Below are 14,566 nucleotides of genomic sequence, written 5' to 3'. Positions count from 1 at the left end.
TATTTGCCATGAAATAATCAGACCAGATGCCATGATATTAGTTTTCTGAATGTTGAGTTTTAAGCTAGCTTTTTCACTCCCCTCTTTCACCTTCATCAAGAGTCTTTTTAGGACTTCCCTGGTGGTACAGTAGTTGAGAATCTGCCTGTCAATGCAGGGGACATGAGTTGAATCCCTGGTGTGGGAAGAGTCCATATGCCAAGGGGCAACGAAGCCCATGGGCCACAGTTACTGACCATGCTGCCCTAGAGCCCCCGCTCTACAAGAGAAGCCACTGCAATAAGAAGCCCGCACACAGCAACTAGAGAGTTGTACCTGCTCGCCGCAACTAGAGAAAGCCTGCACACAGCAACGGAGACCCAGTGCAACCAAAAATAAATAAATAAAGAGCCTCTTTAGTTCTTCTTCACTTTCTGCCATAAGAGTGGTTATCATCTGCATATGTTGTTGATATTTCTCCCAGCAATCTTGATTACAGCTTGTGTTTCATCCAGCCTGGCATTTCACATGATGTACTCTGCATATAAGTTAAATAAACAGGGTGACAATATACAGCCTTGTCGAACCAGTCTGTTGTTCTATCTGTTGCTTCTTGACCTGCATACAGGTTTCTCAGGAGACAGGTAAGCTGGTCTGGTATTCCCGATCTATTTAAGAATTTTCCAGTTTGTTGTGATCCACACAAAGGCTTTAGCATAGTCAATGAAGCAGAAGTAGATGTTTTTCTGGAATTTCTTGCTTCCTCTATGATCCAACAAATGTTGGCAATTTGATCTCTGATTCCTCTGCCTTATCTAAAATCAACTTGTACTCCTGGAAGTTCTCAGTTCATGTACTGCTGAAGCCTAGCTTGAAGAATTTTGAGCATAACCTACTATTATGTGAAATGAGTGCAACTGTATGACAGTTTGAACATTCTTTGGCCTTGCTGAACATTGTTGTTCTTTGGGACTGGAATGAAAACTGACCTTTTCCAGTTCAGTGGCCACTGCTGAGTTTTCCAAATTTACTAATATATTGAGTACAACACTTTAATAGCATCATCTTTTAGGATTTTAAATAGCTCAGCTGGAATTCCATCACCTCTACTAGTTTTTCTTTGTAGTAATGCTTCCTAAGGACCACTTGATTTCACACTCCAGGATGTCTCACTCTAGGTGAGTGACCACATCGTTGTGGTGATCCAGGTCATTAAGACCTTTTAAAATATAGTTCTTCTATGTATTCCTGCCACCCCTTCTTACTCTATTCTGCTTCTGTTAGATCCTTACCATTTCTGTCCTTTATCATGCCCATCCTTGCATGAAATGTTCCCTTGATGTCTCTGACCTTCTGTGGAATATCCTCCTGAAACCAGACACAGCTCATGGCCTTATGTAACAGTTGAGGTAAATGGGTTCCCAGGTAGAAGGGTGACCTATAACACTTCCCGGGCTGCTTTATGTGAAACACAAATCAGTATAAGCAAACCAAGTCCACAGTGCTGAGGACCGTTTACATTTAAGGTAATTATTGATATGTATGTTCCTACTGCCATTTTCTTGTTTAGAGTTTGTTTTTGTGAGTCTCTTTCTTGTGTTTCCTGCTGGAGAAGTTCCTTTAGCATTTGTTGTAAGGCTGCTTGGGTGGTGCTCAATTGTCTTAGACTGTTTGTCTATAAGGCTTTAAATTTTCACCATTAAATCTGAATGAGATCCTTACTGGGTAGAGTAATCTAGGTTGTAGGTTTTTTTCTTTCAGGACTTTAAAGATATCCTGCCACTCCTTTCTGGCCTGCAGTGTTTCTCTTGAAAAATCAGCTGTTGGCTTTATGTGGATTCTTTTGCATGTTAATTTTTGCCTTTCGCATTTTTTCTTTGTGTTTAGTCTTTGTTGATTTGATTAATATGCGTCTTGGTGTATTTTTCTTTTGGCATATCCTAAATAGGACTCTCTGGGCTTCCTGAATTTTGGTGGCTATTTCCTTTCCCATGTTAGGGAATTTTTTGACTATAATCTTCTGAAATATTTTCTCATGTGTTTCTTTTTATCTTCTTTTTCTGTGCTGTGCTTAATCACTCAGTTGTGTCCAACTCTTTGTGACCCCATGGACTGTAGCCTGCCGGGCTTCTCTGTCCATGGGGTTTCCTGAGGCAAGAATACCAAAGTGGATTGCTATACCCTCCTCCAGGGGATCTTCCCAACCCAGGAATCAAACCCAGGTCTTCCACATTGCAGGCAGATTCTTTACCATCTGAGCCACCAGGGAAGATGCTGCTTCTTCTGGGATCCCTATAATTCAAATGTTTGTGTTTAATATTGTCACGGAGATCTCTGAAACTGTCTTCAAATCTTTTCATTCTTTTTTCTGCTCTTTGGCAGTTATTTTTAACATTCTATCTTCCAACTCACTTACTCGTTCTTCTGCCTCAGTAGTTCCATTGATTCCTTCTAGAGCATGTTTAATTTTTAGTGATTGTGTTGTCACTGGTTATTCTTTATTTCTTCTAGGTCTTTGTTAAGTGTGTTAAATGTTTCTTGCATTTTATCAATTCTGTTTTCAATATTTTGAAAATTTTTTACTATCATTACTCTAAATTCTTTTTCAGATGGATTGCCTATTCCCTCTTTATTTATTTGGTCTTGTAGTTTATTTACCTTGCTCCTTCATCTGTAACATATTTTTTCGGTCTTTCCGTGTTTAGTTTTTTTTTTTTTTTAATGGGTGGGACTGTGTTCCTGTCTTATTATTGTTTTGCCTGAGGTTCCCAGCATGGAGTTTGCAGGCAGTTGGGTAGAGCCAGGTCTTGGTGTTGATATGTGAACCTATGTGATGTCTCACTCTGATTAATATTCCTTGGGGCCTGACATCTTCTGTTAGTCCAACAATTTGTACTCAGTACTCCTGCCTCAGGGGCTAAGGCCTGATATCTGGCCCTGTGAACCAGGATCCCACAAACTGTGGAGTGTGGAGGAGAAAAAAGAGAGAAAGAGGAAAAAAAAAGGGCGGGGGGGGCAGAACAATAACAAAGAATAAGATAACCACTGAAGGGTAAAACTGGACTCCAATAACAAAGAAAAGAAAATATATATATATATATATACACACATACATATAAATAAAAAATGAGAAAATTAAGTGTGAGCAGAATAACAAGCGTTAAAAAAATAATAGAGTAAGTTTAGAAAACTAACAGAAATAGTAGAAAAAATAAGAATACACATTTACACTAGAGAATAAAATCAAACTCCACTGGGAAACAGTAAAAACAAAACAAAAAGGTAGAAAAAACCTTGGTTGTGAAGGGTTGGACTTAGGTATGGAAGGGCTAGACAGTGGCAGTATTTAGGTGAAGGTGGGATTTAGGTGGGGGTGGGGTTCTAATTCAGGCCCAAGCCTCCAGAAAAGGCTGGATGAGGGTGAGGGGCAGCCCTGGCTTCATCCAGCCAAGGGGGCCTCTTAAGTGCCTCTGGCTTTAGGGTGCAGAGGATAGGGCATGGGGTCCCCAGGATTCCCAGGGCCATAGGTGGGGGGACACCACATGGATTCTCCTCGCCTCCACACCCATGGGGACCTTTCCCGAGCCAGCCCCGAACAGTTTCCCCTCCCTCCTACACCTCCAGGACATTCGTGGGCAGAGGGTGCCCTCAGAGATGACCCTGGAGGACAGAGGGAACCCTAGAGGACAGAATTGTGTCCCCAGAAGGCAGGTGGGTTGGCCTGGAGTGCTGAGGGGGCCCAGAGGGAGGGAAACCATAGAGGATAGAGCAGGCCCCCAGGAGAAGAAAGGAACTGGAGGGTACAGGGGGTCATGGATGGTGATTGCCCAGTCTAGAGGTAAGACAGGGCCCCTGGAAGGGAAGCAGGACAAGACAGATTACCTCAGTGATCTCCTGGGGAAAGCAGTCTGCACAGTTCTGGAGGGCCTGCCTTGATAGGCCCAAAAGGGCCTGCCTTTTGGTGGTGTGAGGGGCTCTCTGCAAAGTAAATTTCCAGCTGCTGAAGAAACTTGTGACTCTTCTCAAAAGCCTGCTGCTCTTCAAACAACCAGAGTGGAAAGAGGGCAAAAGAGGAGTCATCTATACAGCTTGACCGGGACTTGAGGGTTCTAAGCATAAAAACCAAGAAAAATGTCCTGGGGACATGGGGGATGACAAGGCTTGTTACTGAGTCTAAGCTTGCTCTGCACCACAAGAGAGGCCAATAAACCCAAGGGAGGAGGTGTTCAGGTAAGGGATATGCCTTTATTTGGAAAGCCAGCTGACCAAGATGGCAGACTAATGTCTCAAAATAACCTTCTTGGCAGGGCATGCATGCCAGATTCTTTTAGGAATCAGAGATGGGGGAGATAAGGAAACAAAGTAAAAAGACCATTTAATTCTTGTAAATATCTTCTAGAATGGCAAGTCTCAGGCAGAGTTAGATTATCTCTTTAAGAGCTAAACAAAGGCACTTTAGCTTAAAGGTCAGGCAGAAGGGGCAAGGTTCTCTGAGGCAGGACACTATATATGTTTATAATAACAAAACCAGGAAAAACAAAGGTTACAGTCAAAGAAATAGATCCAGCATGGAGTCAAAATGAACCCTTCCTGATTAGAATTCCCCACTGTCAATGTCCATCCCACAATCTTGTGGGAAAAGGGGGTGACAACTATTCTTTTTGTCAGATGGATCTCTCTGGGAGTGTCTGCCATCAGTGCCAGGGCTCCGGATGTTGAGATTTGTCTGTCTTTATTCCTCCTGGAAAAGTGTCCACCTTACACCTGTAGACTTAGGAATACTAAACTTTACCCAAGGGGCAGCATCTCAAGTTAACAAATTTAGTGCTTTTCTAGCCATGGGAAGACGCCAAGAGTCAGGGCTCATTAAATCATTTACATATATATATATATGCATTTCAGCTATCTGGGGCCTATAATCCTACAGTCTCAGAGTTTCCTCAGAATTCACCATAGGGAGTGATTGCAGTCTGATTTCCCTTCCTTGGGGCTCACTGGTTCATGCTGAAGGGTTGTAATCATTGATTGTGGGAAATATTCCATTTCTCAGATTCTCCCCTCTTGGTCAGGAACTTGGTCAGGATCAATATTTGGGAGGCACTTCATAATCAAATTTTGTCCCATGGTGCTGGGAGGCACATCCTAGATCAGGCAAAAATACTTGGTATGTCACTCTGGGTGTTAAATTTTGGACCAGGCCCGATCAAAAATTAAAATTCTCTGGATCCTGTCTAACTATTAATATTATCCAGGAAACATTTTCTCTTGTTGCTTCTTCCCATGCCCAGAATCACACTATTATAATTATTCCTTAAACAGTGTTTAGCCATAGAAGTTTTGTTGGAGGCCTGATTTACACATAGGCAACTGCAAGAGATAACAGTCTTATAAATTAGACAATATAAATAATGCAGCTAGTAACAATGACAATGACATAGTGCAGTCAGAAGACAAAAAGCATGGTTTGAAAACAAAGAACAAATTTAAACAATGATTAGCATAACTTTGTAATCCAGTTACAATAACTGAAAGACCAAAGCAGTCATAACTGATTCAATGAGCTATTAGCTGTTTCACTATACTGGCAGTGTGTACCTGCACATACCTGGCTTAATCTTTGAGACAAGCATATGCTACTGGCAGGATCAACCAGACAGAAAAAGGTAAGTATTTCAATTTCTCTCATAAAAGGTACAATTTACCAAGTTACTGTAAGTCATAATTAGTTTACAGAGAAAGTTTTTCATATACCTGGAGAACACATATTTAAACCAATAATCCTTTTAGATAGAAACCATAAAAATTACAACCATATTTACTAGTTTACTCAGTCTTACGTAACTAATCTTTTTTGTTAACAGCTTTGTAAAGTCATCAGGTTTCCCATTAGAATTCATCAGTTTCTTTCTTCAGTGCAGCATTATGGTCTGAAAATCAGAAACTTGTATTTAAAGTTCTTTTTACAAATCTTGAGGAGACATTTTTGCAAAGGCATTACTGTGAAAGCATAACTGTCCACAAAGAAACCTTAAAAAAAAAAAAAGAAACCTTAAAAAAGGCATAGCTGAAACTTGATTACAATGCAATTAACAAAGCAGTCCAACCGCTGCTGTGACACAACACTTTCAGAAAATAACTACAACTGTGACTGACAACAGTCTACCAGGATACATCAGATTCCCAGGAACTCCATACAATCTCTAGAATATCTGTACCATTTACCATATAACTTAAAAGATTATTATCCATTTGAAAACACATCTCTTGTAGTTTAATAGACCAAGAGAAACTAATTAGTTTAAGTATCTCCCTTTGGTCACCTAACGGGCCCTTTGAAGCACCTCAAAATTAGGAACTTTGTTATAATTTGACTTGGGAAGCCCAAAGGAACAGCAAAAAAGACATTTTAAAATACAAATAGGACCATAGGTCACTGTGAAACTCAGCCAAAGTGACAATAAAAGATTTCAACAGCAAATATAGATTACTTAAAAGGTATATAAACTGAAAATCTGTTATCAAAGTCAGTTTAGCATCTTCAGAAACCTGTCTTAACAGAGAGAAAAGTCAGATTTACGTTTTGCACCAGCTTACTTTATAAGTTCATTTACTCCATTGTGTGTGCTAAGTCACTTCAGTCATTTACTCCATTAAACTTGTTTTAAATTTAGTAAATCCTGACCGATAGTGTATAAAACCATCTGGGGGGGTCCATTTTTTAAAAATACTTTATTTATTTATTTAGGCTGCGCTAGGTCTTAGTTGCGGCATGTGGGATCTAGCTCCCTGACCAGGGATCAAACCTGGGCCCCCTGCATAAAGAGCAGAGTCTTATCTGTTAGACTACCAGTGAAGTCCCACCTTGGGGTCCAGTTTTTCATAAACCTTTCATCACTTTATTTTAGTACAATTTTAACTTTTAAGTTGTAGAATATCTGGAGAGATCTAAAACATATATTTCTAAAGGTTCACTCAAAAACTCTTATTTATGTATTTTTTCCAAAAGTTTCTTTACATTGAGTTATTTTCCTTGCTGACAAATTTGCTTATTTAGCTTATATTAAACCTAGGCACACTGAAAGTATTATACTTATTATTATATTTAATGTTGATAACTCAAGACATGCCTATCAGATCAGCTGACTTAAACATGAATACTAGGTACTAATTTAATATTGAATATTTCCCAATTCATATGAAACTAAAATTTATGTAGCTTAATTTCTCTTGTGTTTAGAATCGTTTGGTTTGTAAGCATTAACTTTTGTTTAAGCCAGTCACATAGAGCTCTTTTACATATCAACCGTGGCAATCTTACCCAAAGACAAAGATACATACAGACACACGAGGCTTCAGTTCTAATTTGAAGATTTCAATCCTGAGTCACGTACAGCAATGTAAAACCCATCAGTTTACAAAGAGGTTGGATTAAAAGTTGGGTTTCTCACAGATGGAACAATTTAAGCTCACTTGACTAGACAGCTAAATACTTGCAGAAAATGCATTTAAGATTTGTTTGCCTTGGATAAGCTGATTTTTATTTCCCCATTTTAAAATTTGCATCTCAAAGATATAGGCAAGTTCTTCCTAGGAAAACTGTTTTCCTCTCCTTTCCAGAAAGAATTGAGTGGCCACCCCAACGAAACCAAAGGACTGACATAGCTTTTCACCCATGCTAAAAAGTTTCATTCCTCCTCCTCTAGCCTAGGGTAGAAGGCCTCTCAGGAAGGCCCAGAAGTTAACACCCATGCTCCCGAAAATCTATCTAGACTGAAGGGGAAAAAGACAAAGGCAACAGGGAGGACATGCTGAGGAATCTGCCTTGTAATCTTGCCAGAAAAGTGGCAGCTAGGGGGAAATGGGGTCGGTGTTCTGCTTGAACCAATATGTTCCTGAGTTGCTTGGAAGCTGTCTTGCTGGGGGCGGACATTAATTGTCTGGTCCGATCCACATCCCACTTATCCTATCATGGAGTCTTCAAGCGGCAGACTCCCTAATGGCTTTTAGGGAGTGTCTGACCCGTAACCACATGATATTAATTGGTCTGGTCCTCAGCTCAAGGGAGGAAGAGGAAAGGAGAGCCCTCATCTCCTGGGCGGCAGCACTGGGGCACACTGCGTGGTGGACCTTTGGAATACACAGAAGAGTAACCCAGGCCAGAGTTCCTCAATTGCTTCCATAGCCACTCATCTGTTCGCAGAGGGTTCCAAGAGAAAGAAGCAAGAAATTTTAAAAGAAGCCTTTGAGGAAACAGTACCAGGTGTCTGTGTGTGACCAAAGTAACCAGAAAAAAACCAAAACCTAGCCAGTCAGAAAGTCACTACAATGTGACTTCCCCGACCCATTAGACCTGTGATCTTCCTCCAAAAGTTCAGTTTTCCTTCACAGGGGAAGCTCCCCACTGACAAATTTACCTGGGGCTCCTGTAGGGGAAATTAGAATTGGACATCTCAAGTACAAGGGAATCCTCGGAGTTGTTCATTATCAGAGTGTTCCTCTCCTTTGCAAGGCACTTCTAACTGTTTGATTGTAATATATGCACCCCAAAGAGTTTTCCTTCAAGAGAGATGAAATATTTCCCATTCTTTAAAATTGATAACACTAAAACACAAAAGACACGGGCAAATTTCAACACAAACAGCACAAATTGCATTGATGGACAGATGAATGGGTTGTCAATTCTGGTAAATAAATTTACCCTACAAAAATGTAGGGTAAGTCAGTGATTTCAGTCATGTCTGACTCTTTACAACTCCATGGACTGATGGTCCACCAGGCTCCTCTGTCCATGGGATTCTCCAGGCAAGAATACTGGAGTGGGTTGCCATTTCCTTCACCAGGGGACCTTCCCAATCCAGGGATCGAACCCGTTTCTCTTACATCTCCTGCATTGGTAGGTGGGTTCTTTACCACAAGCGCCACCTGGGAAGCCCCTACAAAAATGAACTAGTTCCAATTAGGGTAGGCTTACCCCCAGAAGAACTAGTTCCCAATGAACCGGTTCTAACTGAAGTGGTCCACCACCTCCCACCACAACAGGGTACCCCAATCAAACTGGCTTGTATCAAAGAGGAAAAAGCACAAATTGAGGGGGGAATATGTTCCTGGTGTGCAAACCAAAGCAATCTACCCTACAAAACTGAGGTCATCAACTCATAACACAAAAAGGGCACACAAAACCACAAACAAATGAACCAGGTATTGAGTTGGGTAGATTTAGCCTAAAAATGCAGTTTTTCGGTTCCTTGTCTCAACTGCCAAGCACTGGGACAGTTGGCACCATTTCAGGGAACCTCAAAATAGAGGTCCTCAAGACAAATGCTTCTGGCAGCTACTTTGGGCCTTATCTCAATACTCCTTGATAGGGGCTGGCTAGCCATGATCAGCAAGGCTCCTGGACTGGCTTGCTAAATTTGTTAGTCCAAGATCTCTCTGCTTGCCACATGAGAGGCCAATAAATTCAAGGGATGAGGTGTTCAGGCAAAGGCTACAACTTTATTTGGAAAGTCAGCTGACCAAGAAGATGGCAGACTAATAATCTCAAAATAACCATCTTGTCAGGGCATGCTGCCAGGTTCTTCAATGAATCAGAGATGAGTGAGATGAGGAAACAAAGTAAGAAGATCATTTAATTCTTGCAAGTATCTCCTAGAATGGCTAGCCTCAGGCAGGGCGAGGTATTAGTTCTTCCTTACAGTCATTCATAGGTGGGCAGGGTCAGATTATCCCTCTGTGAGCTAAACAAAGGCATTTTAGTTTAAGAGTCAGGCAGATGGGACAGGGTTCTCTGAGGCAGACCATTACATATGCTTATAATAACAAAAACAGCAAAAACAAGGGTTAAAGTCATAGATCAAGCATGAAACCAAAATTAATCTTTCCTGGTTACAGGCTCTGGTTTACAAATGTGAGATCTTTGTTTTTTTGGCCTCACCATGCAGCTTGTGGTATCTTAGTTCCCCAACCAGGGATCAAACCTGGGACCCAGCAGTGAAAGTGTCAAGTCCTAATGACTGGACCACCAGAGGATTCCTTGTGAGATCTTTCTTAAGACCCTAGCATCTATCCACCTTGGGTTTCTGGGGTCTGTGAACACAAGAAAACTAAAATGGAAATCAAAGATTCCAGAGTTATATATCTCAATTTGCTTACTGTTTCCAGAACTGTGCAATCAGACACATTTCACAGTCTACAGAGAATTCTCACATATATACTCATTTGATCCTCATAATAATACAGAAAATTATGTATAATCATCTGATCACCATTTAACTGTTTTAAGACTATCAGTTTAATATCATATCCTTTACTCCTGTGTTTACCCATCATGACAAGAAAATCAGAACTACTGGGATATGCTTCAAATTCAAACACTTATTCTCAAACATTTCAAATGTTACCTAACCATAGTGGCCTTCCCAGACCACTGTGTATAAAACTGCAACATAATCACTATAAAGCATGATATATTTTTACTGTTTATATATTTTGTCATTTTTATAATATATTTTTTTTTCAATATACAATATTCTGTTTACTACTTGACTTTCCCCATGAGAATATAAGCTCCATGAAGGCAAGGATTTTATTCTTTTATAATTACTACATTCCAATACCTAGAACTCTGCCTGAAACAGCAGGTACTTAATAAATATTTGTTGAACAAAAGCCTATTTTGCAACAGTGAGGAGCAGAGTTATGATGTACCTAAGGTCTCCACTGGCAACAATGGTCAAACCCTTCACTCTACATGGAGATAACAGGAGTTGGGGAGACCATCCCTTGAAAAGGAGGAGGCTCTTGTGACCCTGGACTAGGGGAAAGTTATCTACGGAAACAGCCAGGCGTCTGGAACGGTCCTGATCAACACTACCCACGCCTAGTCTTGCTCTGACCCAGGGATCTAGTGTGTGGTCTTTGCCCCCCTCTCTACTTACTAATCCACAGGCCAGTGCTTGCTCAGGTAACAGGAAAGCAGCAAAGTCCTTCAACAGCTGAGGTCAGTCTTGGAGCAGAATTGCAGGCTCTTGTAGAGATCCACAGCTGTCTGCCTCTGAGTGCTTGACTCAAATTCATAGATGACCTGAAGGAAGTCTTCATACTTTCCAGGGATATGCTGCAGGGCTTCTCAGACCTATATGACAGGACTTTCTTTTTTTTTTTTTTTTTTCCAGTTCTACCACTTTATTGCTACCAACCCATTTCCCTCCACCCTCATGCACACATGCTCAGTCATGTAATCCCATGGACTTCAGCCTGCCAGACTCCTCTGTCCATGGACTTTTCCAGGCAAGAATACTGGAGTGGATTGCCATTTCCTTCTCCATGAGAGGACTTTCGATCATTCAGTCTCCTTTCTTTGGGCCCTGACAAGAAACAATGGGAGTGAGGAAGGAGGAGTTACTGTTAAAGAGCTCCAGATTATCCGTCAGAGGTTATTCCTCTGACAGGTCCTAGATCTGATGATTAATGGAAGCCACAGTGCCATGAGAAGGGCAGAGCTCTTTTTCTGACAGTGAGGAGTGGAAAAATTTCCATTTTCCAGGGACCACAGTGCTACCTGCAAAATCAGGTAAACTTTTCTCTAGCTCATGGCCTGGACCTCTCCTCCCTGGTTTTCACCTCCATGTTGAAATAGATAAGGAGTGCTTGGTACATATATTTCAGCATGCTATCATCTGAGGGTAAATAATACGTAAATTAGGAATGTTAGTAAAATATCAGGAGACAAGAAAAACCATGACAATCACTGCTAGGACTCCACTTTGCTGGGAGTATAAAGGAACCAGGTGGTTACCAAAAGAATGACATAGGGACCGCTGCCACAAACAGGCTGGTTCATGACTCTGAAGATCACTGAGGTCCACTTTCTGGTCAGTGTACCACATGTCTATTTTCTCCAGCCAAGGGCTCAGTTAAAGTCTTTATTAGCCTACCCTCGCACTGATGATGGTGGCTATCACCTTTCCTCAGTTTGGGGCAACAGAGGGGTGGTATGCCTGGGCAGTAACAATAAATCTGTTGATGACTAAACTTGGTGTCCTTGTGGGTTCACTCACAGCCCTTTTGATATTTCTAGGAAAACAAAGGCAGAAGCATAGAAGGCTGTTGTGCAGCCTAAAAGGCAGACTTTATTTTAAAAACATCTCCCCTGAAGGAAAAGCAGTCTTGTTCAGAGGGGCTGGCAGGAACAGGAAGCAGCATTTGCCTACCGTGGTCAGATAAGCCTGAGCAAAGGCCAAATCTTTCTGTTCCTGGAGTAGATCTCGCTCGAGGATGTCCTCACCATACAGCAACAGCAGCTTGGAGGTGTCCTTGCTGGCCCAGGCCCAACTGCCCTGCTTGCTGCGAGCTCAATGATTACTCCGGCCCTTTCCTGCAGCTTTGATGCTCTCTCCTTAGCATACAGCTGTTTTTCTGTACCTGCGCCCTCTGCTCTCCCCAACTCACCAGCAGCACCCCACCCCCATCCAAGTCCTATTCAAAACTACATAGTAACTTGGCAGAAAAGCTGCTGGAAAAATGCTACGATAGGTGACATCTGTCCCTGTCAAGTCAGCTCTATGGAGAGTTGATAGCATGACTGCATTAACTGGGATAATAATTAGATGCTTAGCTACTGCATATTGAACACAGAAGTCTAAGTGTGGTCTGATGCTGGGCTCTCAAAGAACTATGTCCTGGTGAGGAACAAGCAGTACTTTCTGAAATAAACATTGCTCTTGGCCTCATATATGACTGATGAATTAAGAACCAGTAGAAAACCCTGCATGAACAGAGTAGAAATCTAGCAGCTAATGAGAGACAAATTTTTAATTTCTGAGAATCTCTTCTCTGCAATGGCAGCAGGTTAAACATCTATTTGGGAGAAGGGAGACTGGCAGGCGGGATCCAAAGGATTTCTTCTGGAAACTGGAACCTGTTTTATAAGCCTGTCACTCTGCCCATGTCCCTGAGTCAATGAGGCCTCCTGAGACCTGTCCCCACTCAGGCCTGTCCTACTCACCCAGTGGGGTCCTGCTGGTCTCTACTTCTGGAGCGGCCTTCGGGGAGGCACAGGTAACAGGTGGCTTCTTGGCAGGGTCTCCAATTGCTTCATCCATCATTTCATCCTCTTTCTCCAAATTATTTCTGCCTCTTCCTACTCTTCTTTCTCAGGCTGAGTTCTCTTCTGGGAGTTCTCTTCCTCAGACTCACCCTCCTGCCTCATGTACTTTTCAGATGTGAACCAAGTCAGTTTCTCCCTTGTTTCCTGAAAAACCCCCAAACAGTACGCATGAGGGATATAAGGGCTCACCATGGGCTGCTTACAGAGTTTTTCAGAAGGAACTGAGGTTAATTAATTGGTGAGGGAGGTTGGAAGCTAATGGGTTTTTTCCGGGGATTTTGGAGGGGTTGTTTTGGTTGTTGGTTTTTTTTTTTCTCTCTTTTTCATTTTTTTGGCCACGCTGTGCAGCTTAAGAGATGTAAGTTCCCTGACCAGGGACTGATGCCAGGCTCCAGCAGTGAAAGTGGCAAGTCCTAATCACTGGGCCATCAGGGAATTCCTGAGCAGATGTGTTTTGAAACATCTCCCTGAAGATAATTGTCCTTTGCCAGGGTCCATGCTTATGATCCTTTTTCTTTTTGTGGTTATTTGCATTGTGCTCAGGTGATTCAATTTAATGTAAAGGAGTTTAAATCAAATATAATAAGGAACACTTAACTCTTTCCCTCTCCTCTCACCAAAGATAAAAATGATTTTAGGACTATCTCTAGTGCAAAAAGCAAGCAGGTGGCCTATCAATAAATTAAATCTACTACTGAATCCACAAAATATTGAAGAATATTGCCCCAAGTCTCACCTGGAGTTCTGGGACAGAGAGCACAGATTCCTTAGAAGCTGATGACATCTCATCATCCTCATCCTGGGTAAGGTCGTCAAAGTCCTCTTCTCCTCTGGCCCATCCTTCTCCCTACAGTTTCTGGCCCAGCTGGGTCCCACTGACTGACCATCAACTCTGGATAAGTCTTCGGGCTTCCTTGGGGAAGGAAGTCCCCTTTCCTTGGGGGGCTACCATTTCAGGGTCAGTGGAGGATGAAATATCCCTTGGGGACCTTTTGGTTACATCTCTTGTATTTCCTACATCAGGAGGCTCATGAGAAGCTGAAAGGGTTTTATTAGGTTAATGAAAAAGTAATTGTGGTTTCAGACTGTAAATTGTAAATGATTATAACTAGGCTCAAACACACCTTTATTAGTCAAAATATGAACTATTAAAATCAACACATTTTTGCCAATGACAAATATGTTTGTTTATTCCTGTAGCATAACAATTCATCCTTCAGGAGTAGAACTCTTAGAAAGCATTTCGTGCCTCCTGCTGGTTATGGAAGCATTTTTCCTGCAAAACGTTATTGAGATGCTTGAAAAAGTGGCAGTCGGTTAGTGAGAGGTTAGGGGAATATGGCATATGAGGCAAAACTTCATAGCCCAATTCGTTCAGCTTTTGAAGGGTTGGTTGTTCGATGTGCGGTCAGGCACTGTCATGGAGAAGAATTGGGCCCTGTTGAACTATGCTGACCGCAGGCATTGCAGTTTCTGGTG

General features: G+C 41.8%; 1 protein-coding gene and 1 long non-coding RNA gene across 2 annotated transcripts in view; one reads left to right on the top strand and one right to left on the bottom strand.

Annotated features, from left to right (window-relative positions):
• LOC136144603 (uncharacterized) overlaps positions 1-14,566 on the top strand; it is a 35,282-nt gene that overhangs the window by 2,494 nt on the left and 18,222 nt on the right. The gene's annotated exons all lie outside the window — the stretch shown is intronic.
• Positions 13,049-14,566, bottom strand: part of LOC136144587 (YY1-associated protein 1-like) — a 38,397-nt gene continuing 36,879 nt past the window's right edge. Inside the window, 4 exon segments of the mRNA XM_065902466.1 lie at positions 13,049-13,816; positions 13,818-13,915; positions 13,918-14,035; positions 14,037-14,146. Coding sequence (XP_065758538.1) covers positions 13,661-13,816; positions 13,818-13,915; positions 13,918-14,035; positions 14,037-14,146 — 482 coding nt within the window. The 3' untranslated portion in view covers positions 13,049-13,660.

Source organism: Muntiacus reevesi, chromosome 1 (genome assembly GCF_963930625.1).
Source record: "Muntiacus reevesi chromosome 1, mMunRee1.1, whole genome shotgun sequence".
Classification (NCBI taxonomy): Eukaryota; Metazoa; Chordata; class Mammalia; order Artiodactyla; family Cervidae; genus Muntiacus; species Muntiacus reevesi.
This window is presented reverse-complemented; position numbering and strand designations above follow the sequence as displayed.